This window comes from Triturus cristatus, chromosome 3_1 (genome assembly GCF_964204655.1).
Source record: "Triturus cristatus chromosome 3_1, aTriCri1.1, whole genome shotgun sequence".
Classification (NCBI taxonomy): Eukaryota; Metazoa; Chordata; class Amphibia; order Caudata; family Salamandridae; genus Triturus; species Triturus cristatus.
Genome location: NC_140583.1, coordinates 829,545,346 through 829,572,363, shown reverse-complemented (window position 1 = coordinate 829,572,363; position 27,018 = coordinate 829,545,346). Strand labels below are relative to the sequence as shown.

Genomic DNA, 27,018 nt, shown 5'->3' with positions numbered 1-27,018 from the left:
GCAGGTATCCTTCCTTCTTGATCCCAGCCTTGGGATCCACCGGACACTCTTCACTGACTGCCTGTCAGCAACTTTCCTTCAGGCATCCATAGAAGTCCACGACGAAACCCGACGCAAGTTCACACGTATGCACCCGCAGCCCGTAGGCTTGGTAAATTGGGTACTCCGGTGCTCACAAGGGTATTGACTATCCTAGGGTCTAGTTTCGACTTTCTAGCTATACCAGAAGTGTCCTAAAACTGCTTATTTCTGAACTGTACTATATCTATCGATTATACGCATTACGCGTGAGTGTTTCCACTCTGCACCTGAATACCGTGGGCCTCCCACTTCCTAACTGTTGGTAGTATAGTGTAGCCCCAGCGATTCCCTAGGCCTCTCTTATTTCCATGACAGTGGTCCTTATACCACTTACTTAGTATATGGTTTGCGTGGCCCCTAGGGCCTAACTGTATTACTTACCTGTGTGACTTAATGTATGGTTGAGTAAGACTGTGTTGTACTTACCTCGAATCTCATAAAGAGTGCTGAGGGTTTGACTAGAATAAATACACTTTATTTTATATATATATCTGTTGAGGTGTCCATTCATTTGGTATTCAAGGGATTACATATGGTATAACAGCTGGCTTCACATGCCATTCAGAGTTTAGCCTAAGACTGCTCTTGTCCATGCTACCACTAGGATAGCTGGTCTATAAGGTTGACTTTACAACCAATCACCATAAGGGTTGTTTGGACTGATACAAGGTGTACACTAGAATTAGTGACATCATATATCAGGCCAACTTCTCACATTGGTGGCAGCGGTGGGATCTGAGCTTGCTGTTGTAATACCATTGTAATCTTGAGATACTAAATTGAAAGATCACACAGATATTGTTTAGGTACATATAACATAGATTATAAATACTTAAGTCCTACTGGACTTAGTCGTTGTAGGTTGAAGGGCCTAACACACCCTGACTACAACTACTAGAGAGGTTTTGTAGATACAACTAGTGTAGGTAGGTGCACACACCACACCCTCACTAGATCATGTCTCTGGGTGGAGATCTAGTAGATTCTCTCTCAGGAGGGGTAGGTCTTAGAAAGATCCCCTCTAGATATGATACCCTAACTTTTCAGGAGATGAGACAATTGTGTACCTCCAGAAAGTTAAAACAGGGTGCAAACCCTACCCTCCTTCAGCTAGTAGAGATCCTAGAGGAGTATGATGCCCTTAGGGCCTCCCAGGCTGGTACCCTAGGTACACGGGAGGGTATACCCGCTACAGATGAGTCAGATGGGACTTCAGATGAGGAGGTAGACAGCCAGGTCAAAGTAGGAAGACTTAGCCAGGCTAACTTAAGCTTACATGGGAGTCTGCATGGGCTCCCCCCATTCAGACCCCCAAGTGGACTTAACCAGAGAAACAGGAGAGACAGATCCCCTTCAAGGGAATCCATCCACTCCCATGTCTCTAGCATCTCTAATGCCTCTTCTCACAGGGGAATGACTTCCCCCCCCCCAGAGAAAAGAGCATGAAGCCAGAATGAGGGAAGCTAATCTAAGGATTGAGAGGGAAGAACTTGCCCTTGCCAAGGAGAAGCTTGCTCTGGCTAGAGAGCAGAAGTTAAGTGGGTTAGAACCCACTGGTGGCAGCAATATCCCTAAGGATAGAGACAGGACCTATGATAATAGAAACCTGAGCAAGATTGTCCCTCCCTACAAGTGTGGGGATGACATCCACAAATGGATAACTGCTTTGGAGAGAGCTTGCAAAGTACAGCAGGTACCCCAAAGTCAGTGGGCAGCTATCTTGTGGCTCTCCTTCTCTGAGAAAGGTAGAGACAAGCTCCTCACAGTTAGTGATGAGGATGCTGACAATTACACTGTCCTGAAGAGTGCTCTAATTGATGGGTTTGGCCTAACCACTGAACAATACAGGTTGTTGTTCAGGGATACCCAGAAGACACAGACTCAGGACTGGACTGACTTTGTAGATTGTGCCACTAAGGCTTTGGAAGGCTGGCTATTGGTAAGTAAGGTTAAGGACTATACAGGATTGTATAATTTGATCATGAGAGAACAAATCCTTAACAACTGTCAAAACCAGCTACTGCATCAACACCGGACTGATTCTGATCTGACTTCTCCCCAAGAATTGGGAAAGAAGGCAGATAGATGGGTCAGGACTAGAGTTAAGCAGAAAAACCAGAACCAGGGCGGTGATCAGAAAAAGGCAGACCAGAAGGGTAATGATCAGAAACAGAAAGACCAAAAGTCTTCACCAGGCCCCCAAAAGGCTCAGGGGGAGGGTGGTCCCCAAAAGGATAAGAAGAAAGATGGCCAAAAGAAACTATGGTGCAACTATTGTAAGTCAAACTCACATTGGTTTAGTGAGTGCACCAAAAAGGATAAGCCCCCAGCCACCATTGCCCCTAAGGCAACTGTACCCCCTAGTTCAGCTGTAAGTGGTGGTTCCCAGCAAAAGGGTGTAGCAGGGTTAACCCTGGAACTGAGGAGGATTCTGGCCTAGTCAGGATACCTACTCAGGCTGTTCTGATCGGTGATGGGGACATAGCTTTGTCCTCTACTATAGGCCCCAGTAACCTGGGCAAGTACAGACAGACTCCTTTTATCAATGATAGGATGGCTCAGGCCTACAAGGACACTGGCGCTAGTGTCACAATGGTGACACCTGCCTTTGTGGACCCTGGACAGATCATACTAGGTGAGAACTACCTAGTGACCAACGCTAGCAAAGCCACTACCTCCCATAGTGTGGCAATTGTTAACTTCTCCTGGGGAGGGGTAACTGGCCTCAAGAAAGTTGTTGTTAGTTCAGACCTTCCTGTGGAGTGTTTACTGGGCAATGATCTTGAAACTTCAGTTTGGTCTGAAGTGGAGTATAGGACCCATGCAGAAATGCTGGGGATAGATGCACATGGCCTTGCTGTGACCAGGTCACAGGCCAAAAAGTGCAACACTGAACAAGTGCTGGATCCTGGAACCATGGACCAGTCACAACCCAAGAGAAAGAGCAGTAGGGTAAAGGCTGTGCCTTATCCCCTGCCTCAGGTAATGGATCAGCCCTCACTGGAGGATGATTCTGAGAGCCCCGAAGGAACTGTCCTAGAAGAACTTGAACCTGATCAGGTTGAGTTTCTTGGGACAGGGGGACCTTCAAGGGCAGATCTGAGGCAGGCACAATTAGACTGCCCCTCTCTTGAACCCCTCAGACAGCAGGCTGCTGCTGAGGCTGCCGGGAATGCTTAAGGTACCCATAGAGTGTATTGGGATGAAGGGCTGCTGTATTCAGAGGCTAGAGACCCCACGCCTGGTGCATCCAGGAGGTTGGTCATACCACTGAAGTTCAGAGGCTTCCTTCTTACCTTGGCCCATGATATTCCCCTTGCAGGACACTTAGGCCAGAACAAGACTTGGGACAGGCTTGTCCCTCACTTTCACTGGCCTCATATGTCAGAAGATACCAAGGAGTTTCGTCGCTCCTGTGTCACCTGCCAAGCCAGTGGCAAATCAGGTGGCACCACAAAGGCCCCCCTCATACCACTACCTGTGGTGGGGGTTCCCTTTGAGAGAGTGGGCATAGATATTGTAGGACCGATGGACCCACAAACAGCATCTGGGCACCGATTCATACTGGTGATAGTGGACCATGCCACCAGGTATCCAGAGGCTATTCCCCTAAGGACCACAACAGCTCCTGTTGTGGCAAGGGCCCTACTTGGAGTATTCTCCAGAGTGGGCTTTCCAAAGGAGGTCATTTCTGACAGAGGTGCCAACTTCATGTCAGGATATTTGACTGCAATGTGGAAGGAGTGTGGTGTGAACTACAAGTTCACCACACCCTATCACCCACTGTGCAATGGGCTTGTGGAGAGATTCAACAAGACCCTAAAGGGAATGATAAAAGGTTTACCAGACAAGCTTCGGCGAAGATGGGACATCCTTTTACCCTGCCTTCTGTTTGCTTACAGAGAGGTCTCACAAAAGGGGGTTGGCTACAGCCCTTTTGAGCTTTTGTTTGGGCATCCTGTAAGAGGACCCCTATGTTTAGTAAGGGAAGGATGGGAGAGACCTCTCATTCAACCCACACTTGACATAGTGGATTATGTACTTGGTCTCCGCTCCAGGATGGCAGAGTATATGAAGAAGGCTTCTAAAAACCTTGAGGCAAGCCAAGAACTCCAAAAAGCTTGGCATGACCAAAAGGCTGTGCTGACTGTTTACCAGCCAGGGCAGAAAGTGTGGGTGTTGGAGCCAGTGGCCCCAGCAGCACTCCAAGACAAATGGTCTGGACCCCACACTATTGTTGAGAAAAAGGGAGAAGTCACCTACTTGGTGGACCTTGGGACTCCCGGAAGCCCCCACAGGGTGCTTCATGTCAACAGATTGAAGGCATATGTTGACAGGGCAGACATGGGCTTACTCATGGCTACAGATGAGGGGCAGGAGGAAGAGAGTGACCCTCTCCCAGACCTGTTGACTCAGAACCCTGATGATGGCTCAGTTGATGGTGTGGTCTTTTCTGACAGCCTCACTGTCCATCAGCAACAGGACTGCAGACAAGTTCTGCAATCCTACAGACATATGTTCTCTCTGACCCCAAGTCAGACAAACTGGTGCACCCATGAGGTGGACACTGGTGACAGTCTGCCTGTGAAGAGTAAAATCTACAGGCAACCTGACCATGTCAGGGACTGCATAAAAGTTGAGGTACAAAAGATGTTGGAGCTGGGAGTCATTGAACCTTCAGAGAGCCCTTGGGCTAGTCCTGTAGTTCTTGTGCCAAAACCCCACACCCAAGATGGTAAGAGAGAGATGAGGTTTTGCGTGGACTACAGAGGTCTCAATGCTGTCACTAGGACAGATGCCCACAAAATACCTAGGGCAGATGAGCTCATTGACAGACTGGCAGCTGCTAAGTTTTTGAGCACATTTGACCTGACAGCAGGCTACTGGCAGATCAGACTAGCTGAGAATGCAAAGGCCAAAACTGCTTTCTCGACCCCAGGAGGACATTATCAATTTGTGGTAATGCCCTTTGGTTTGAAGAATGCACCTGCCACTTTCCGAAGGTTGGTGAATCAAGTCCTTACTGGGTTGGATGACTACTGTGCAGTATCTTGATGATATTGCTGTCTTTAGCTCCACCTGGCAGGATCACCTGGTCCACCTGAGGAATGTTTTAGAGGCCCTGCAAAAGGCAGGCCTCACTATCAAGGCCACTAAGTGCCAGATAGGGCAGAGCAAGGTTGTGTACCTGGGCCACCTAGTTGGTGGGGGTCAGGTTCAACCACTGGAGAGCAAGATCCAGACCATAAAGGACTGGTCTCCTCCAACTACCCAGACTCAGGTCAGAGCTTTCTTGGGCCTGACTGGGTACTACAGAAAGTTTGTTAAGAACTATGGGTCCATTGTGACACCACTTAATGACTTGACCTCCAAGAAAATGCCAAAGAAAGTTCAGTGGACAGTAAGCTGTCAAAAAGCATTTGATGACCTGAAGCAGGCCATGTGCAGTGCACCTATTCTGAAAAGTCCAGACTACTCCAAAGAGTTTATTGTCCAGACAGATGCTTCTAAGTTGGGTGTGGGAGCTGTTCTTTCACAACTTAATATAGATGGTCAAGACCAGCCCATTGCTTTTATAAGTAGAAGGCTGACCCCTAGAGAGAAACGTTGGTCAGCTATTGAGAGGGAGGCCTTTGCTGTGGTTTGGGCCCTGAAGAAGCTGAGGCCATACTTGTTTGGCACTCACTTCAAGATTCAGACAGACCATAAGCCCCTCTTGTGGCTAAATCAGATGAAGGGTGAAAATCCCAAACTTCTTAGGTGGTCCATTACCCTACAGGGGATGGACTTCACAGTGGAACATAGACCTGGGACTGACCATGCCAATGCAGATGGACTCTCCAGATATTTCCACTTAGAACATGAAGACTCAACTGGTCAAGGTTAGTTTAATGTCCCGAAGTTTAGGGGGGGGGGGTTGTGTAGGAGAGTAGGGTCTGCTTTCTATGTTCACCCCCACTTTTTGCTTTACTGGTTTTCGACTTAGATGTGGCTGTGGGCCTGCTAATCAGACCCACAGCCCTGCTGTTCTCTCTCTAAATTAATACTATGTACTTTAGGTGCATAACCTCATTGGATAGGATCACCTTGTTGGCCCCTGTACAGTGTACCTTAGGTACCCAGGGCATAGGTGTACCCTAGGCCTACCAGGGGCTGCAGCATGTATTATGCCACCCCTGGCCTGGCCTTCCATTATGACACAACTGGCTGATCACTCAGCTGGGGCAAGGTCGTGTAGTCACCCCTTGCTTAGGTGTAGTATTCCTATACCTACCTTATATATAGACACATGTGTACCTATCAGCCACTCCTACGGCAGGCCTTAACAATCCTGGAGGCAGAGTGCTTGGTAACATGTGAGATAGTGCTCTAACATGAGCTGAGCCTGTCTGCAGCTTTCGGAACCATGTCCTTATAGCTGTTCTATGATATAGCCTACCATATACTCTTAAAGTGCCTTATAATCTTAAACGGTTATGGTAACTATGGTTTGGCTTTATCAAAACATGTCGTGTAAGGTGTCTAACACTTTGGAATAATACCCATCCCATTTCTGGGGATGAGGGTATTATCCCTTCCTTCTAGAGGGAGAAGACATGTTGAAACCTACTTACCCTGTTAAAGTTAACCAGAGCCCCAGCATCACAAAATGGATGCTGCTGCCACGACACAAGTCTGACCTCCTGCTGCTGGGAGTGATCCCGACACGGGAGGCTTGGACAATAGGTTTCCTGCCTTGGGAGGTGCGAGCACCACCCCAGACAGGCCTTAGTGTATTGGGGCAGGGAGGGATGAAAGAAACTAGACACTGCCTGGGGTACACAAGGTGTCCCATGCATAGTCCAGTTCAAACCGGTGCTGGGGCACTCCAGCCCCAGTCCTGGCGCGAAACTGGACAAAGGGAAGGGGGTGTAACCACCCCCCTCCCAGGCAACCATAAGGCGTGACCTAGCAGGCAACCCAGCCCCCCAGATTAGTATAAGTGTGGTAGCTGGGCCCCAGGAAATTAGATTATCCTGAACCTGCAACTTGAACAGAAACTCTCGACCTTCGACGAAAGAAGAAGACTGAAGAATCTCCCTTGTGGCCAAGGAGTGGTCACCCTGTGCGAACAGGCACCATCAAGAGACTTACCCTTTGCTTTGCTGAAGTTCTACGAGGGACCGACTGCAGAGCCTGACCAGAGCCTTGACTTCCAGACTTCTCCGACCCTGATCCACATCCACAGCCGAGCTGAGATCCGTGGAGGTGACGAGAGACGTGGGACCGGCTACCTGGGAAAAGTGGCGAGTATCTTCCAGCGCAGCTTCTGAGGCACCCTCGAAGTTGTGCACCGGGGATTGAGAAGCCCCAACCCCAAGCACCATCTGCACCGAAGATCAGCCCCCCACACTCCACGAGTCCTGCGTGGGGCCCTTCTGCATTTTCCTGCTTGCCGCGTCTGTCCGGTTGCTTGCCCGTTGGCTAGTAACCTTTGCGACGACACACCTTCGATTTTCCACTGCTGGTTTGGCTCCTCCAGACTGGCTCCTGCTCCTCTGCAAAAGAGAAGCACCCCAGACCTTCCTGGTCTGCACCAGAAGCAAGTCCTCCATTCTTCGTGGGTTCCGCTTGCCAAGGCTTGGTGAGTCCTAGTTCGACTTCGACGCCGCCAACAGCACGAGCCTTCGTGGTACAGCTCGCCTCCTGGTCCTGGTCGTCCTCGACGTCTCCTGGTACCCGTGGCTGCTGCGACAAGCTTCACCTCTTCACCTGCAATCTCCCGACATCGCCTGGTTCCTTCCTGGTTCCACGTGGTCACTGGCTAGTGACCCAGACTCTGCCCCTTCTGCTTGCAGGTATCCTTCCTTCTTGATCCCGGCCTTGGGATCCACCGGACACTCTTCACTGACTGCCTGTCAGCAACTTTCCTTCAGGCATCCATAGAAGTCCACGACGAAACCCGACGCAAGTTCACACCTATGCACCCGCAGCCCGTGGGCTAGGTAACTTGGGTACTCCGGTGCTCACAAGGGTATGGACTATCCTAGGGTCTAGTTTCCGAGTCTCGACTTTCTAGCTATACCAGAAGTGTCCTAAAACTGCTTATTTCTGAACTGTACTATTTGTTTCGATTATACGCATTACGCGTGAGTGTTTCCACTCTGCACCTGAATCCCGTGGGCATCCCACTTCCTAACTGTTGGTAGTATAGTGTAGCCCCAGCGATTCCCTAGTCCTAGGCCTATCTTATTTCCGTGACAGTGGTCCTTATACCACTTACTTAGTATATGGTTTGCGTGGCCCCTAGGGCCAAACTGTATTACTTACCTGTGTGACTTAATGTATGCTTGAATAAGACTGTGTTGTACTTACCACTGTTATGGAAATGTTCCTTGCCAGGATCCAGTGCCACAGGGATTGAGCCTCCAGCGTGAGAGTCCTGGAACGAGTACCTCCCTGCTTAGGTAGTACATTGTGGTGGTGTTGACCGTTTGTACTAAAATGGAACTCGCCCTGATTAATGGCAGGAACGCCTTGAGGGCGAGATGTACTGCCCTGAGCTCTAGCATGTTGATGTGATATAGCTGTTCGCTGCTGGACCAAAGCCCCTGAGTTTGCAAAGTCCCCAGATGCGCACCCCAACCTTGTAGCGATGCATTGGTGATCAATGTTTGCGATGGAGGTTCCTGATGGAAAGGAACTCCCACCTGCAGATTCCTCGGCTTCAACCACCACTTGATCGACTGTCTGGCCGTTGACGAAAGACACACTTTGTCCTCCCATAGAGAGGTCTTTTGGTCCCATTTGTCCTCTAGATCCTGTTGGAGAGGACGCATCCGCAACCTGGCGTTGGGCACTAGGAATATGCAGGATGCCATGGCCCCTAACAGAGATGATATCTGTCGCGCTGTTGACAAACCATTGACTATAACAAGTTTGCCTTTCTGAGCGAGGAAACACTTTTCCTATTTCGGAGTTTATAATTGCTCCCAGCTAGTGTATCCTTTGCGTTGGTATGAAGGTGGACTTTTTGTAATTTACTTGAAGTCCCAATCGGTGACACAGATTCAGGCAGCGTGTCAGCTGTGAACTTACAGCCTGAGGCGATGGACCTTGTATCAACCAGTCCTCTAGGTAGGGATAGACGAATACTCCTGCGCGCCTCAGGGCAGCAGCTACCACCGCCATGCACTTTGTGAACACTCGAGCCGCTGACTTCAGTCCAAAAGGAAGAACCTTGAACTGGTAGTGGGAGGTTCCAACCACAAATCTCAGGAATTTCCGATGACGCTGGCAGATGGGAATGTGAAAATACGCGTCTTGCAGGTCCAGCGAACACATCCAATCGCCTCAACGGAGATGTGGATATATTTGGTGAAGTGCAAGCATACAAAACTTCTCCCTTTTGATATGTCTGTTGAGTGCTCGCAAGTCCAAGATAGGTCTGAACTCCGTTTTTGCACTTGTTTTCTGAATTAGAAAATATCTGGAGTAGACTCCTCTCCCTCTCTGCGCTCTCGGAACCCTTTCTATGGCCGATTTGAGCAGAAGGGTTGCCACCTCTTCTCTTAGCATTTTGAGTTGATGAGACTAATGCACTGGGTGGATCGATGGAGGAGGACTCCGGAAACGAAGCGAGTATCCATGTCGCAGTATAGTTAGAACCCACTTGTCTCTGGTGATGTTTTGCCACTCTCGGAGATGCCACGAAATACTTCCTCCCACCGGAGCGGTGGATGGTATTGGAGGAAGCGATTGCTCATTGTTTTCCTTGAGCCTTGTTTCCGCTGTTGGACTGGCGGTTGTTTCCTCGTCCTCTAGATGATCTGTGGGACTGGAATTGTGGCTTTTTCTGCCCTTGCTGGTCTTGGTTTTTCTGCCAGTGAGGGGTTTGAACCCTCTTTTGGAAATTACGCCTGTCGTTCCCCTATGACGACGGAACTCCTTCCTTTTCTCTAGCCCTACGGCTTTCATGGTCTCGAGTTCCGACTTCATACGAGCCATCTCGTCATCCGTATGTGAACCAAAAAGCGAACTTCCAGAGAAAGGCAGACTGAGAATTCTGGCTTGTGCCTCAGGTTTAAGGGCCGTTAATCTCAGCCAAGAGGATCTTCTGGCTGAAATACCATGGGCGTATGAGTGAGCTGCTAACGTTGCTCCATCCGCTGCCGCACTTATGACCTGATTAGAGACCAGACTGCCCTCCTGTAAGATCTCTTCAAAGTCCTTTCTATCCTCCTGAGGAAGTTCTTCTATGAATCTTTGAAGAGAATCCCAGAGTGATCTGTCGTAGCACCCCAAGAGCGCGGAGGCACTGGCAACTTTCAGACTGGAGGCAGCCGATCCACATACTCTTCTTCCCCAAGAGTCTTGAGTCTTGCTTTCCTTGTCCGGCAGCACTGTGAATAATAAAGTCACAGAGTGGACTTTCCTGGCAGCCGCAGTAATCACAGAGTCCGCCTTGAGAAATAGAGGATCCTCCGGAGCGGGACGATATTCTTTAAGAATCCGCGCCGGGGCAGACTTGATGGTAGCCGGCGTGGGGAAGACGTCCATCACTGGTTTAAGCAAACCAGGAACCAGAGGCAACAGTGGACGAGACGCCGTTCTTTCATGAAGGGTCTCAAAGATGACAGAGGAGGTTGTCTCTTGGACAGGCATTGGAATGTTCAATTTTGTCGCTCCCCTGCACAACACATCTTAAAAAGTGGTGATGTCATCCACTGGAGAAACTCGAGATGGAGGCGTATCTGAAAGCGTGGGAGAGTAATCTCTTTTGGAAGAATGACTTGAAGAAGAGGATGTAGGAGACCTATGCCGTCTTCTGTCAGATCGCACCGACTCTCTTCTGCGAGAGGTGGACCTCGATCGTCTCCTGGGCGAAGATGAGCGTCGTTCATACTCTCTCCCCCGAGAGTGGGAACTTGCTGGTCTTCTAGGCTGTGTCAGATTCCTCAATCTGGCTAAGGAAATGCTTACTGCATGTGCAATGGAAGGTCTACGTGGTGTGGACTGAGGCTGCACTCTGGTGGGGCTTTGTCCCGGAGGATGAACCTCTTCTTGCCTCAGTGGAGACGGCGATGCTCTCAATTGAGGACTCGGTGGATTAGGATGCTCTACTGGTGAAATAGGAGCTGGAGATGAATTTACCACATCTGGTGATCTGGATCTCGAAGGAGACAGAGGAGATCCTGATCCTGCTGAGGCCGATGGTGAAATTGAAATAGGCGGAGACCAGGAGGCTGAACCATGCTCCAATGCCACATCCAAAGTATATTTCACCCTATGCGGAGACTTGCGTCTCAACGCCGACCTGGACATCGATTGGGGCTTTGACTTTTCTTGATACCCCACCGCAGAGGACTGTCTCGACGGCGATAGGCCTATCACCGGAGATCTGGACTTCGACGCCGAGTGGCTAACCGGCGATGAGTCCTACCTCGACGTCGAGAGCCTAGTCATCGACGGAGGGCTTATCCTGGACGGAGGCCTGGAACCCAACGGGGAACTTCGCCTTGACGACTGCATCGTCGTCGACGTCATGGACACCCTTGACGACGGAGGCGCCTGCCACGACGTCGATCCCGACGGAGGAGTCCGCCTCGACGTCGATCCATGGTCCGACGACGATCTTCGTCTCGACGTCGGCAATGCCTTCGACGCCGATCGCCTCTCTCTCGACGGCGATTCAGGTCTCGACGTCGATGATCGCTCATGTTCTTTTGACGCCGATCTTCATTTCGACGTCGTTGTAGATTTCGACGTCGACCTTCTGTGTCTCTCCCTCAACGGCGACTTACGTCTAGCTGTTGACTTCGATGTCGAATGATGGTGTTTCTCCTTCGACGTCGATCGATGTTTCCTCGACGGCGAAGCTCTCAACGCCGAACGACGTCGTTTCGCCGCCGGATCCTGTATCGACGTTGATTTTCTTTTGGAAGCGTGACTCTCCCTGGTCTCCTCACCTCTCAACGACGATCCCGCCGCTGGAGTCTTCGACGCCGAGCCCGACGCCGATGGAGAACACACAGGGATCAGCTGCTTCGACATCGAAGAAAGGCCATAAAGCCTAATCCTCTCCCTTTCTTTCAAAGTCCTCTTTGAAAGGTCCTTACAATGACGACAGGAAGCAGGAGAATGTGTGTCCAGCAGACAGATGATACACACATCATGATTATCTGAAGACGCCTTCTTTTTGCCACAGGATGGACAGGGCACAAAGAAGGAAGGCATTTTTCTGACAGAAAAAAGTTCTGAAATCTTATCCGAAACAACAGGAAATATGCTTCACCAGAAGTAATATTAAGATGAAGCAAAAAAATTCACTAGAAAATAGTCAATTCTTGACTAGAAGCCAAAAATGAAGAGAGCTGAATTCCAGGGTCCTGACTGAAGGAGCCGGAAAGAACAACTGACCCAACTGTCACCCCTGAGCCATGATGGGATATTGGAGTCAGGGCTGCCTTAAAGGCACGGTGCCAGTTTTTTACCTGTACAAGGCTTTTCAGTCTCTATGGTATTGTATTGCAATGCAGCCTGCAGGCTAACAATGTTTTATGGATCTGTGTTTTGCACAGTGTTTTCTTTTTTCTCTCTCATGAGTTTTTACCTCATTAAGAAAAAATAAATAAAAATGTAGGTGTATTATACCTATGGTGTGTTATGAGATATTTATACCTACATTGTCTAGCTTACTATGGGGGCTGCATTTGCTTGGAAAAAATAATATATGTTTATACATATACAGAGCTGTATATATATGTGTTTTTCATATATAATTTTATTATTTCCGGGGTCCCCGCACATGGGCGGAAATATTCAGTGCTTATGACTATTGATGAGGATCCCCTGGAAGAGAACGCCTGATTCTCACAGCTTTGCTCTTCAAAACAATCTAGAATTCTGTGTTAATATTTTCCACCTATTGCAACATTAACATGGCTGTACTTGGTGGCGTTGAGTTTGACATTGAATCGGGACAGCAAGCTCACCATAAAAAGCGAGATCAGCGCAGTCTCTTCTGCCGGTTTCCTCACTCTGCCCATGCCCTGCAAGATCTTCAGATGGCTCCAGGTCAACACCAGACGTATGATCACCCAATCCCTAGTCACCAACCTGCTGGACTAGGGCCACGCACTCTATACAAGAATTTCGTCTCACCCCCTGAAAAGGTTAGACCATGCAAAATTCCGCAGCCAGACTCCTCCTCAACCTTCCAAAGCGGGCCCACATCACCCCCCACCTCAGGAAGCTCCACTCGCTCCCCTTTCAGTAGAGATACCACTTCAAAATGCTGATCCGCAAGTACAAAGCCTTGCACAACTAAGGAACAGCATGCATCAACCACAGCCTGAATTTCCACCAACCCACCAGACACCTTCAATCTGCCTCTCTCCACCTCACTCTCACGCATACGTTGAAGCTACAGTGGAGGTCGTTCCTCCTAACCGGTGGCCAGGGCCTAGATCGACCTCACTCTTCACCTCTGGACCTCACCCTTGCTGCTAGAATTCAGGTAAGGTCTCAAGAGATGGCTGTTGTAATGAGCCGCAACAGCAAGATCCTCAGCACCTGGATACCCTCGCGGGAGATTGGCTGCACTATAAAAGTCCTGCTTGATTGATTGAATCTTGGAGCACAAATCAAAATTCTGCCCGAAGCATGGCACCAATCCGAAACAGGGTGCACCTGCTACTTTGGTACTTTCAATTGTTGGTTTAAATAGTTGATTTAGGGTTTTTGACTGATTTTGAAACTTTTAATTCATGTGCCAAACAGATTGCTAGCTTTAGTGTTTTTTTTAGAACAAATTTGCGTTCAGTGGCTTTCACAGTTCATCCTTTATAGTGGCAGTAATTGTTTTTGTCCACACTGCATTTTGCAGGCTAGTTCTTTTACTGAAACGAACTTGGGGGAAGCCTATATTGTCCAGCATCGTGATTTAATGTGCTGTCATTGGGCAAATGGCATTTGTGCATGTATTAGCACATTAAAGTTAGGCATATTGGCTTTGCTAGTGCTTGTTGAAGAAAATGAGCATTCTCAGCAGCAGGAACGAACTTGCTTTCATTACAGTGTATCTGCTTGTCAGAGGAACTCAGAGTTTTACGGCAGAACCAGAGTTTAGAAATTGTGGCTAGGTGGTTTGGCGCATGTAACCTAAAGCTTACTCCCTTCAGAAGTGATGTTCTTATGCGTCAGTATATAATCCACCCATTTTGTGCAAGGGTTCCATTTTCTTTATGCATGTATGCCGTCTTATCTGGTGCAAGCCTGAATGCCCATAAGAGTATTCTCCTCGTATTTAAAGCCCTTTATTCACCTGAAAGACATAACTACAAATCGATTACCCCTTTATTGGTACTTGCTATGGAGATCTGTGATCCAGCCATTGAAGGAATTTATGGATGCCCAGCAAATCCTGTTCGGAAGTGAATACGGGCTTCGGATCTCTCCTATGTGCTGAAATTGCACTCTGACCTTCTGGCTTGATGCTCTGTGGTTACATTTTTGACCAGTGACAATCTATCTTGGGACTCGGATGGCACTACAGAAAACTTGTCACCTGTACTGGCATTAGAATGGTTTGCATTTACCAGCAATGTTCACTGGCAGCGTTCAATGTATATGTCGGCCGAATGTGACCTCTTTTTCAGGTGTCCGTTTAGTCTTGTACTAAAGACAGCTTGGCATGTACTATACTCGGGGTCACTGGAATTATGCTGCAGGGAAGGGTCAAATTATGCGGCAGGGTTGAGTAAATTATGTGGCAAGAAAAGGTAAATTGTGCTGCACGTTTTGTGATAGCATTACTTCATTATTTAGTCATTTTTAGGTCGAGCCTGAGTCAGCGCGCATGCCCTGCGAGACTTGTTGTAGTGGAGTATGGAATGAAACCCCGCCCACATTTTTCATTTGCTTGAGTCTTTGTCCATGCTGGCTTCCGATTCCTTAATAGGCTTGTTACTCCCTCCTTAGTACCGCCTTGTCTTCATCTGTAACCTTCCATGGCGACTGGTCCCTTTACTTCGGTTGTTACATGGTATGTGTTCTAAAGTCTGTGGGCACTACTTTCTTTAATGAGTTTTTATATGGGCGTAGAATCACCAATGGCGGCTGCTGCCTGCAGTCACCTTGCGCCGCCTACATTCAGCGCACCATGCGCGCTTCCTCTTTTAAAACAGCCAGGACAATGGCGGCCACTACTTTGCAATGTCATAGGTCTCAAATGTAAATGCGAGACCTATTGCATTGCAAATATTTTTTCCTCCTTGGTACAAGGCACAGACTAGGGCGATCGGGGCTGAGACCCGGGTTCAGGTCACAGCTCTAAAGTTACTTCATGCTCATTAAGGGTATGTATTAACCTCTTCAGTGCCACGCCCTTTCCCCGCCCTGTGCCGGGCGTTGCATTAGCGGGCGGGGTTCATGACGAGATAGTCTCGTCATGGGCACAGCGCAACCGCCTCCATGACGAGACCATCTCGTCATGGGCACTGAAGGGGTTAAGTTCAGTGTTTTCTCTTTGCAGTGCGGTACTTGCGTTTCCACGATTAAATGCAGGATAGTAAGTTGTGGGATGCAAAATTTTTAAAAAAACGTATTTGTCGAGCTAACGGAAGGTCGGGAAATATTTTTTCTATAATAGGGGAGCCAAATTTGGTTTCGCCCGGAGTGCTAATTGAGCAAAGGCCGAACCCGCACACTCCCACACAAAAAAACACCTACTATCACCAAGAATTCCAGACTAGAGCCGCCCTATTCAAGCATTAAGGACTTCAGTCAGCCCAGCTTGCATCTAAGAATGGAGGCTGCTCTAGAATGAAATCATTTCAGGCAAAGAAGTACCCCATACAATTCGAACTGGAGTCATCCTCGTGTACTCGAGTTGAGCCGAGCCTCCCCTCATACACCTAACTGATAGGTGCCCTCATATATCCCAGACTGGAACTCACAATCATGCACCATAGACAGAACAGCAGTGTATTGTATGATGAGCGCCGGTCTAATTTTTCTATGAAATGGGCCTTGTGTGTACTATATACAGGCGTTACCACCTAAGCCTCTGCCTGCTCACAACTCCTGAGAAGCCAGGAGACATCATAATTTGTTATCTCACCCTGGTTGTTCCACATGTTGCTAGTCCAGAAACTAATTTTCTGAACACAAGCTGTCTGTAACTCCTGCCACAATCCACTTGCTGCGAAATATTGTTATCCAATGAAACTAAGTCTGCTACGAGCTACAGCTAACCACCTGCGTGCTTATTTCTACATGCTAGGAAGGAGGGCTCGAAAGGCTCGTCAATTGAAATAGAAAATGGATGAATTGGGAGTTAATCTGCTGGTCAACGCCGACAATGAACAGTGTGTATGAGTCTGATTCAAATCTGGCCAGTTCCTACAGAAGCGTCAAAATTAGTAGTTATAATAATGTTATTTTTTCAGATCATAAAGTACGACTGTTCGCTAAATTGGTGTTTATAAAAGATTTTTGAGCCGAAACTGTCAGAGTTCCCCCCTACGACTTACCATCAGTCGGGTGGGATGTTCCTGCAGAGGCGATATGAACCACCACCCCGTTCCCCGCCTTGCCCTAGTAGGGTGTAGCTCCGTCTAGGATAAGGGGGCACCCGGGGTGGAGGCCAGATAGATGCACGGTCCGGAAGGCGCTGGACACACGCTGGTACGAGGGTATGCGAGCAGCTGGCCTCCTTAGTCTGATCCAGTGTCGATGGTATACGAGCAGCTGGCCTCCTTCGTCTGTTCCGGTGCTCGCGGAGCAAAAATAATATAAACAAAACCAGCGCTCCCTGCGCAAATTATAATGAAGATGAACAAAAATAATATAAACAAAACCAGCGCTCCCTGCGCAAATTATAATGAGGGAAAAAACCCCCGTTCCATTGCACTCCGTCTGTGTGCTGTAGAAACAAGGTTACTAGAAGCGGTCAGGACCGCCGTTCTTCTGTAGGCGAAGCGCCGTTTGTGAAAGACAGTACCTGAACCGTCGTTGTCGGCTGCCTCGTCCGTCCGTCGGCTGGTACTCGTCTTCTCCGGAGTGGCGTCTCTCCTTTCTGGGCGATGACTAGAATTCAAAGCGATCAGTTGCCGGATTTCCCGGCTTTTGTGCGCGGTCAACCGGAAGTGAGTCTTTTGGCCTTCCGTTGTCGACCCGCAAGAGCTAGACCGCTAACCCTCCTGTGAGTAGCGGGTGGCGGAACCATGACAGAAACTCAATAGTCTGTTAAAATAACACCCCCTACATAACTTTTTTTTATTGCGCAACAAACAGCACTTCTGCTGTAACTTGCAGGTGACACTACTACTTCCTTGAAATCATTTGGCTTCAAACCTCCTCCACACCTGATGCTAAGCCATTTTTAGGTCAAAGCCTGCCAAAAATGTGCTGTCTAGATGCGGAGAGACTTCTCGTGGGCATTCTGAAAGCCTCACTGGGAATGCCCATTGCTAGCATTGACTTTGTGGTTTGTAACCATCAAATTTTCTGGCTTTCTATTTGCTGCCTTTATTTGTTTTAGGCTGTCCAGCACGTCTTCATCCTACCACGGAGCAAACCTTGTTCACGATTGCTTCTTGTATTCTTCCATGAGTCCTCCATTTCAGTAAAGAGGCCTTTATAATTTGTTCTTATCTTGTCAAATTTGCTGTTCAAAGTCAGGTCAAATGTCAGTCTCTGTATTCCAGGGATCTTGGTGTTTACTTTTCTTTCTCTGACTTCAAAGTGAAAGGATTTATATCCAATCTTGTTCGGATATGGGAAAAGAAAAGCTTTTTTTCTAGCACACAAAATGTAAATGTCTGTAAATGAACTGTGCACATATTTCAGAGTATATCAATTACGGAAGCACAAATGAAGTACATTTGTCTGTAATTCGAAAGTGTGGTGTAAACGAATATTTGAATATGATCAAAACAAATCAGTACACTAGGACCTGGACAATGCCAATTCCACACATTATTGCTTGTGCGCTGTATAGTTTTAGAAGTAAAACTGTAAGTGCAAATGTAATTGGCATTTGAATTGAAAATGTGTTGCTTGTAATGGCAGTGTGCTACCACACCATGCATATTTCACAGTACGCCACTCCACTCTACAACACTCTACTCAACAACACTCTACTACCGTCTGTCCCTCCACTCTAGGACACTCTACAATACTCTACTCCATGACACAACACTCCATTCCACCACACTCTACTCCAGTCTATGCCACTTCACACTAGGTCACTCTACTCCACTCCACAACAACCCATCTACGATACGACACTCTGCTCCACTATACGGCCCTCCGCTATACGCCACTTCACCCTACTTCACTTTACGCCCCTCAACTCTACTCCACTCTATGCCACTATATGCCACTCCACTCTACAGTACTCTACGCCACTCCACGACACACTATGCTATGTTACTCTTTGACACTCCACTCTACAACACTTTATTACACTCTATGCCCCTCCATTCAACTCCACTCCCCTTTATGCCACTCCCCTTTATGCCACAAACTTTTAGCAATGCTGAACAGCAGCCACGCTGGTGTACAACAAGACTAAAGCACTGACAAATCCAATAGCTCTTTCAATGGCGAGACCTATTGACTTTGCCAAAGCTTGTTTCAGTCGTTAGCATACTGTACAGAAACGTTTCGCCCGAAGCACCTAGTTGCTCTAAAATGTGACAGTTCAACTTCAAACAACCCCTATGATGCAGTGGCACTCACACTGCAAAACCTGACCTCCAGATCAGTAACAGTTTAAAAAACTGAAATAAACAAACCTTTTCAAAAACAATTTATTAGAGAATGTTAACACCCAATAAATGTACAGAGGGAAAAAAAACCTTCTCTTCTGCAGTTCCATGTGTCTTAAATACTTTTAAAAGGCCACGGTTTGTAATTAAATATAACGGCAAATAAAATGGAAAAGTACAAACAAGGGGGTAAAATATAGAATTGTTATTTTTTAAAGTTGTTTTTCTATTTCAATTAAAGCATTTCTTATAGTGACAAGTGTATAGTACTTCCTTCAAAAAGGTTTTCATACGTTTTTGTTCTGCAAGTAGCTGCACCACTGATAAAAGATTTCATAAATGGGGGTCATTTCAATGCTCGAGTACTTGTTACTTATGTACGTCATACTGAGTTCAATTAAGAGAATCATTCAATACATTAATCCCTAATGATACTAAATACGATGGCCAATTTAACCGTTACATTTTGGTTACATTATTACATATGCTTTATTCTTTCTACCGAATACATACTCTGCACATCACAAACAAACCCTCACTAATACAAAAACGCTCAACCGGGAAACATTTTGAATGGTGTCGTTTTTCAAAGATACGGTGGTATTTGCTCGAACTTCATTTTCTTAACACCATAATTTTTAAATATTGCAATGCATTGTGGGCAGCACCATTGTGAGCGTTACCACAGGAAATTCCAGTTCCATGACAAATAATAACTGGTTTTGTCGACAATTCTGCTAGACACTGGTACTGACCGTTCACGCTGAGTTCATCTGAAAAGACACAAACAACATGTCAAACTACTGCACACACAATGTAAAATGTGCTTTAAAAAGGCGTTTTTAAACATTTTGAGGATTTCCCTTCATTGTCTAATCTTACAAGTTCTCATCACAGATGTGAAACTGAATAGAGCAAATGTAGGGTTAATAAATCAGACTGCTTCTGTTCACTGAAGACTGGATTAGGCTGTATGTGGGTATGGGTAGATGGCTTTGCAACCAACTACCCTCCCTACTGTCACTGAAACTGCTCAGCTGCCACTTTGTGGTCGTCAAATCAAAGATCACATTCCACCTCATCCATAGACAGTCAGGCCCAGCAATATTTTAGCAATAACGTCTCACCTCACCCACAGCAGTCCTTCCCAATTTCTCTTACCAGCATCTTTCTTGAAGATGTAAACTCCAACCAAAATGATGAGAGGCACTTCTTGTACAAAACAAAAGGACCCCACGTGGTTTTGGCCAATTCCCAAACTTTCAATAAGTGCAAAACAGTGTGCAGAATTTATTATTTGAGCGCAGCAGTTACATTTTTGTCACAGACGTTTTACAAAGCAACTATGATAGCAGATCAGTGAGGATTGGGAATTCATATAGTTTAAGCAATGTAACAGCTGTTGTATATGTTGGTTGCACAAGTTATATGGGGTATAACTGGGGACGACTGAAATTTAACAACAGCTGTGACCCATGACTAACTATAACCATGCAGGTGTGCAATATAGAAATTTACGGTATGGGGGTGGAGTCCTCACCATCTTCTTAGAAGTTAACCTAGGTGATTGTTCAGTGCTGATTTCAACTCTACTAACGAGTGGACTGGATGTGCCAAAAGCATAAAAGGTGTAAAGATAGTGGCACACATTTGTTTAGGTTTGGCCACAAAGCTGAGACTGGTGTATTGTAGGTTTCGAAAAGGTGTGTACAGAGATAGGATTGCAATAGTAAATTGAAATTATATAGAGTTTACTGTCTCAGACGAGGTGTTAAAACAATTTGCGGCGAGTAGCACACTACCTCTGAACAAAAGATTACAGTTACATAGGTAGTAGATTAGTAATATACGCTTCCTTTTCGCCTTGTGGATTAGTTGTGGTAATGATGCTGGAGAGATAGTGGGAGTCAGGACATTAATTGCTCTGTACTAAAGTGTGAAAACGTGTGTAGGACCCAGTTCTTGTCAGTGAGTCAGCTTGATCAATGGCGATATGATGAGGAAAATAAACAGATAACAATCAAAGTTTATAAACAGAAAACAAAGACCAAAAGACTGTTGAACAAAACTATAGAGGCCTCCTGTAGAGTAAAAATGAGCTATAGCGCAAATCACTGCAATCTTTCCATTTTTGGTCCCGGGAATCGAAACTTCGATTAGGTTATCGGATTATTTTTTTGTCAAACACATTTAGTAAAATGTATTTTTGTAAGAAAAACTGAGATATTTGTATATTATCTCGTCAGCTCCATTGCCTTATTTGCAATTGAGACGCTTATTAGAATATAGTGTAAGGTGACACACACTATGGAACTGTTCTGGCAAGGGTAGGGTCATGGGGCATTTACTTAGCTCTAGTTGTGGACCTTGGAGTCCTTTACTCTGGACCCTTGGGGCATCATACTATTGCACCAACACTGATCACCTTGCACATCCTTTCCCATTTGACCCTCAGAGAAGAGAGCATAGTCGTCGAAAGCTAACTCAGTGAGGTAGAGTGGAGTAAAAACTCAGAACTTGGTGAAGCACACAATAACACTTTAAAGATCAATGGCCATTCAAAGCTTTTAAGTTTAGAAATAAACAAAAGTACTTCCATTCACACACTACTAAATGCTAAACATACAATAACAAATGTATACAATGCAAAGCAGACTGATCACTCAGTGAACAAACATATCCGCCCCTGGGATTCCACCCCTCAGGAAGGTCAGAATATCTGACCTATAATGCAACTAATTTGTCCTAAACCATGTAGCGAAATGGTTTCAATGACAATATACAGCCTAAGGCTTGAATGTCTAAAGCTACTTCCCTCGAGGAACCCCTCCTTAGCACACCTTACACGCCAATATCCAAGCCACCATGCAAAGTTAAATTACTTTTTGAGTTGAGAAGGTGAGACCCAAGGGGAGATGAAGGGCAATAAGTCTAAGATGCGTGCATCATATGTGCCTACTGCAATAAGGGACAGTCAGGATCACCTTCTCCTGTGTTCTGGCCAGCACATGTACATGCAGGCAGTGAAATGGAATGCTTAAAACCATGTCTGAGGCCCAGCGAATGAGCATCTACCCTTCAAATACTCATATCGGGGTAAAACAAGGAGAAAGGATGAATTAGAATATCAGTCTGAGGGAAGGGGGGACCTAGACTCAAACGGACCTTGACTAAATTATATGCAAACGCAGAGTGGGGTGGCCTTTGCTTAACTCAAATGAGGGGTTAGTACCTAGCCAGCCAGCTATCACAGTGGATATGTATTGAATCTCAGGACACTGGTTGTGATTGCCACTTTAAATACTGTTAAAGTTTAATGACTGTTGAGGTTGAACAACATTGTCAGAACAGGCTATGAAATTAATTGCTTTTTTGAACAGAGCCTGGCTCAAGGACTACAAGGGATGTTTGCCAAACTGCTCCCCTCCACACACCTTGCATGTCTGCCTATACTGAGATATTTATGGAGGCACTGTTAGCTACTGTCTGTGGTACCAGTTTGAGATAAGGAGTGTTTTTAGATCATGCATGTGCTAATGCTTTGCCAGCAGCCTCACCCTCCTGGAGTACAAACCCAGGATGTCTCTCCATTCCCATTTCCCAGAAGAGCACAAAAATGCAAATACATAAGGCCAGCATTAGGTTTGTCTCTCCATCAAAGCCAAGAACCCATCCCAACACCCTCCCCCAGACCAAGTATTGGCTTTGCTAGAAAGGTAGAGGTCAGAGACAGACTGCTATAAATGGAATTGGAGCATGAATATTTGTTTGATGAACTTAACTGAAAAACTCAAAACATGAAAAGTCTGCATTACATTGAAAGTAACCCAACATTGCATAAGAGGGATGATAAAGAAAAGTTACTGACCTGTAGGTATAGTTCTGCATCGTAGGTATCTTCATTGAAGTCATAAACCTTGAATAATTCCGTGCTGCATGCGTGGACCCCAGAATACCTTATTTCATATATACAGAATATCCAGGAAAAGGATCATTAAAAAGTGTTAACCACTGAGAGACATTTTCCATTTATTTGTAGTGTAGACTGTCAGCGTAGTATTTTCCTGGAGCATGCTGGTAGAGACTGCAGGAGGAAGGAACTGCAAAGCTTACAACACGTTTCATAGGAAAAGTGGCTGTGTAAGAAAGCCTAGAGTGCCAATGAAAAGACAGCCTGATAGGCTAACACTAGAAAGTGCAAAATGAAACCTGTACCTTTAAGAATCCCAGATGGACCCTGAACCACAATGCCAAACAGTTGGCCTGTAATAGTCAGTTCTTTTTTTACGGGAAGAACAGAATAATACAACCTGACAGCTGGTGAGGTGTTTATGACTTCAATGAAGATACCTACGATGCAGAGCTGTACCTACAGGTATGTCACTTTTCCTTCTGCATTGCAGGATATTCATTGATAGTCACAAACCTTGAATAGAATAGCAAGCTAATCAACTCCATAAAGCGGCTGTCAGGTATCTATAGATATGTATCCTGTGAGACCGTAAAGATCATACAAGTGAGGTTATCCTGAAACAGATAGAACAGATAGTAGAGAAGCATAGAAGGGGACGAAAACCTATTTGAAGAGGTTTCTTCAAATAGTCTATTGCCAAACTTAGTGGACTTGAGTATCCAATTCCAAACAGTAATATTTTGTAAAAGAGTGCAGAGAGCTCCAAGTCGTTGCCCTGCAAATGTCCTGAATTGGTAGTGGCCTCACCCAAGCTATAGTTGTACCTTTTCTTCTTGTTAAGTGAGCCCTAAGTTTGCCTAGTAACATAGGGTAATGCATGAAACTATCCACTTAGCCATAGTTTGTTTTGTGGTAAACCTGGTCTTAGGGTTCCATAATTTATAAACAGTTGGAAAGATTTTCTAATAGATTTTAATCTGTGTAAGTAAAAGCGAAGAACTCTTAAGATCGAGGGAGTGCAATGTTCTCTCCGCTGCAGACGTGGGATGTGGAAAAAAGATAGATTGAGATTGAAATCTGATTCTACTCTGGGCAAGAAAGAAGGGTGTAGAAGTAAAACAACCCTATTGTGGTGGAAAACTGTAAAGGGTTCTACAGAAGATAGAGCTTGCAGTTCACTGACTCTACGAGCTGAGATAATTGCAAACAGAAAAGCTGTTTTTGACAAGTGTTGCAGCGATACTGTATGAATCAATTCAAAGAATAGAACCATTAATTTAGATATTATTGTGGGAGCTCAAGGGGGGAAAGGGGTTTCTGCATGGAGGAAAAACCTTTTTGAGACCTTCCAGAAAGTCCTTAATGACTGGGCTCTTGAAAAAAGATTCTTGTGTTGGAGATTTACGATATGCAGTGATAGCTGCTAAGTGAACTCTTACAGGGGACAGCTGTAGGCCAGACTTGGCTAGGTGGGGTACATAAGGTAGAATGATGTCTTCCAATACTGTGATGGGATAATAATTCTTTGAATGACACCATATGCAGAAGCGTTTCCATTTAAAAGCATAGCGAGTCCTTGCGGAAGGGCGCTTCGCTTCTTTAAGAATGTTCATGCAATCTTCAGGAAGATTAAAATGTCCATACTGGATGACCTCAGGAGCCATGCTGCCAAATTCAATGTTTGGGTCAAGGGATGGAGAATTGTGCCCTGTTGTTTGGAGAGCAGGTCTGATCTGAGCTGGAGACGCTAATGGTAGGCTATGGATAAGTGGAGTAGGCCCATGTGCCATGACTGTCTCCGCCAATCTGGAGCTAGGAGGATCATTGTGAGGTGTGATCTCAGTAGCTTTTGGATCACCCACGGAATTTGTGGAGTTGGCGGAAAGGCGTACACAAATGGAGTTGACCAGTCTATCAAAAGTGCATTACCTAGAGACTTTGGTTCAGGAGCTCTGGAAGTGGTGTCTTGGCAGTTTGCGTGTACAGTGGTGGCACACAAATCCAGAGCTGGGGTGCCCCATTCTTGGAAGATAGCACCTATGAGTTTATCATTGAGGACCCACTAGTGTTTTTCTTTGCTGAGGAGGCTGAGGAAATCAGCTTCCACGTTTAGCACTCCTGGGCTGTGAAAGGTTGTAAAGGAGAATCTTCTCGCTAGAGCCCAGTGCCATAGTGTTTGAGCCTGGTAAGACAACTTTCTGGACCTTGTTCCACCCTGTTTGTTGAGGTAAAACATTGTGGTGGTGTTACCTGTTTGAATCAGGAAGTCTTTTGATTGTAGAGATAGACGAAACGCTTTGAGGGCAAGTAACACAATTTTCAGTTCTAGGAGATTAATGTGTTATTTCTGTTTTTGGGACCATAGACCTTGGTTGGTCCGATCGTTCATGTGGGTAGCTCATTCTGTGACGATCATCTGAGATGGAATTGCTTCTTGGAATGGAACTCCCTTTAGTAGATTGCTCGGGTTGGTCTACCATGCAAGGGACTGGAGTGCCTAGTATGTGAGCAGGATCCCATCTTCCCATAAGCCTGTTCTTGGATACTATTGATCTTCCAGAAATTGCTGTAGAGGTCTCATGTACAAGTGTGCATTCAGTACAATGTTGATGCAGGACGCCACTGATCCAAATCGAGGCGCTACTTTGCGAACCATGGGCCTGGTCTGTCGTAGAATATGTGAGCATTTAGTTTGAACCGAGAAAACTCTCTCCTCCGAAAAATACACGCTTTCTGTGTCCAGAGTAGCAATGTGAGGCACTGTACCAGTTTTGCGATGGATTTCTGTGGATAGACCTGGGAGACCAAATTTTGACAGGAGAGATTTGTGGTGGCGTAGTCCCCCTTTGCTTCGTGAAAAGACTCTGCTCTGATGAACCAGTCGTCCGGGTATGGATGTACGAAAATACCTTTTTTTTGTGCTGAGTTTTATATAGCGCGAACTTGACCCGAATCCAATCAGGTATCAGAGCGCTTTACATAGCACCAGTTACGTTACATGAGGACTCACATTTATTTTTGTTTTCTTAGTTGAGCTGCCACCCCTGCCATACATTTGGTGCTGAATTGAGTCTAAAGAGTAGTACTGCATATTTATAGTTGTGAGAGCCCACTAGAAATTTGAGAAACTGTCTGACGCGGAAGTATGGGAATATGAAAATACACGTCCTGTAGATCTACTGCATAGAGCCAATCATTCTTCCCCAAGTGCGGTAAGTTTTGGTGCAGTGAAAGCATTCTACATTTCTCTCTTTATAAATTTGTTGAAGAACCGGAGGTCCAGGATTGGCCGAAACTGGTGTAAGCGATTTTTCTTCTTGACCAAGAAGTATCTCAAATGAACTCCTTTGTCTCTCCTCTGTAGTGGGACAATCTCAACGGCCTTCTTGTGCAGTAGTTGTAGGAAACTGTCTCTGTATATACTGTACCAAAATGAGGTATAGTGTGCACAGAGTCCAGTGGAACTCCAAAGGTAGGTAGAGGTAAAAGTAGATAGCACCTACTCTCTATTTGTGAGCGAGCAGTAAGCCTTTATCAGAGGACAGTGTTAAGCATTTTATTGTACACACTCAGACAGCAAATGATGTCACACACTCAAAGACTGGACTCAGACAAATTTGTTTGTATAAAAATGATTATTTAGTTTTATTTATTTTCAAGAACCAAGCAAGCGTGGTAGAGAGAAGTGTAAATGGTACTTTTCAAGGCAGGTTGAACAATACAAGCAACTGAATGAAAATGTCTTTGTTACAGGTTTGTAAATCTTTTCAATACAGTGGAAATTACTGTTATATTACTTTTGATCACTTTAGAGATTACTTTATGGATTACTTTTTCTACTCAGTATGATATGCCTAGATATCACACTGGGACATTTCCTAGAGAAAAGGTAAGTAAAGCAGCTTTTAAATATTTGCAGGTTTTCAAGTTCTCATACAAAACCAACTCCACACTTCGAACAATTTTCACAAGAAAGCAGCCAATGCAGTCCTATGGGAAGAAATGTGGTTATCGGTTTCAAGGTAAGTACTTGAGTTTGTGGGAGTTGGTATTCTGGGGTTAGAACCAGGGTTCCCCCAGGATCAAGGATGCACTCTTGAAACGCCCTCAGCAGTACTGGGGCGGCCGGGTGCAGAGTGCTGAGGCCCAATGTTATCCAATGGGGAATAGGGGGCCTCCGGTTGGTGGCTGCTCACGAGCCGGCCACAAGGTTGTGGGAGCAAAGCTCCAGGTCTTAAGCTCAGGGCAAAGGGGGCTTCAGTTAAGCAT

The 27,018-nt window shown here is 46.1% G+C and overlaps 1 protein-coding gene across 1 annotated transcript in view; it reads right to left on the bottom strand.

Moving 5' to 3' along the window:
- Positions 1-18,864: 18,864 nt before the first annotated feature.
- Positions 18,865-27,018, bottom strand: part of PRKRA (protein activator of interferon induced protein kinase EIF2AK2) — a 234,644-nt gene continuing 226,490 nt past the window's right edge. Inside the window, exon 8 of the mRNA XM_085645214.1 lies at positions 18,865-19,609. Coding sequence (XP_085501340.1) covers positions 19,452-19,609 — 158 coding nt within the window. The 3' untranslated portion in view covers positions 18,865-19,451. The remainder of the gene's footprint in view (positions 19,610-27,018) is intronic.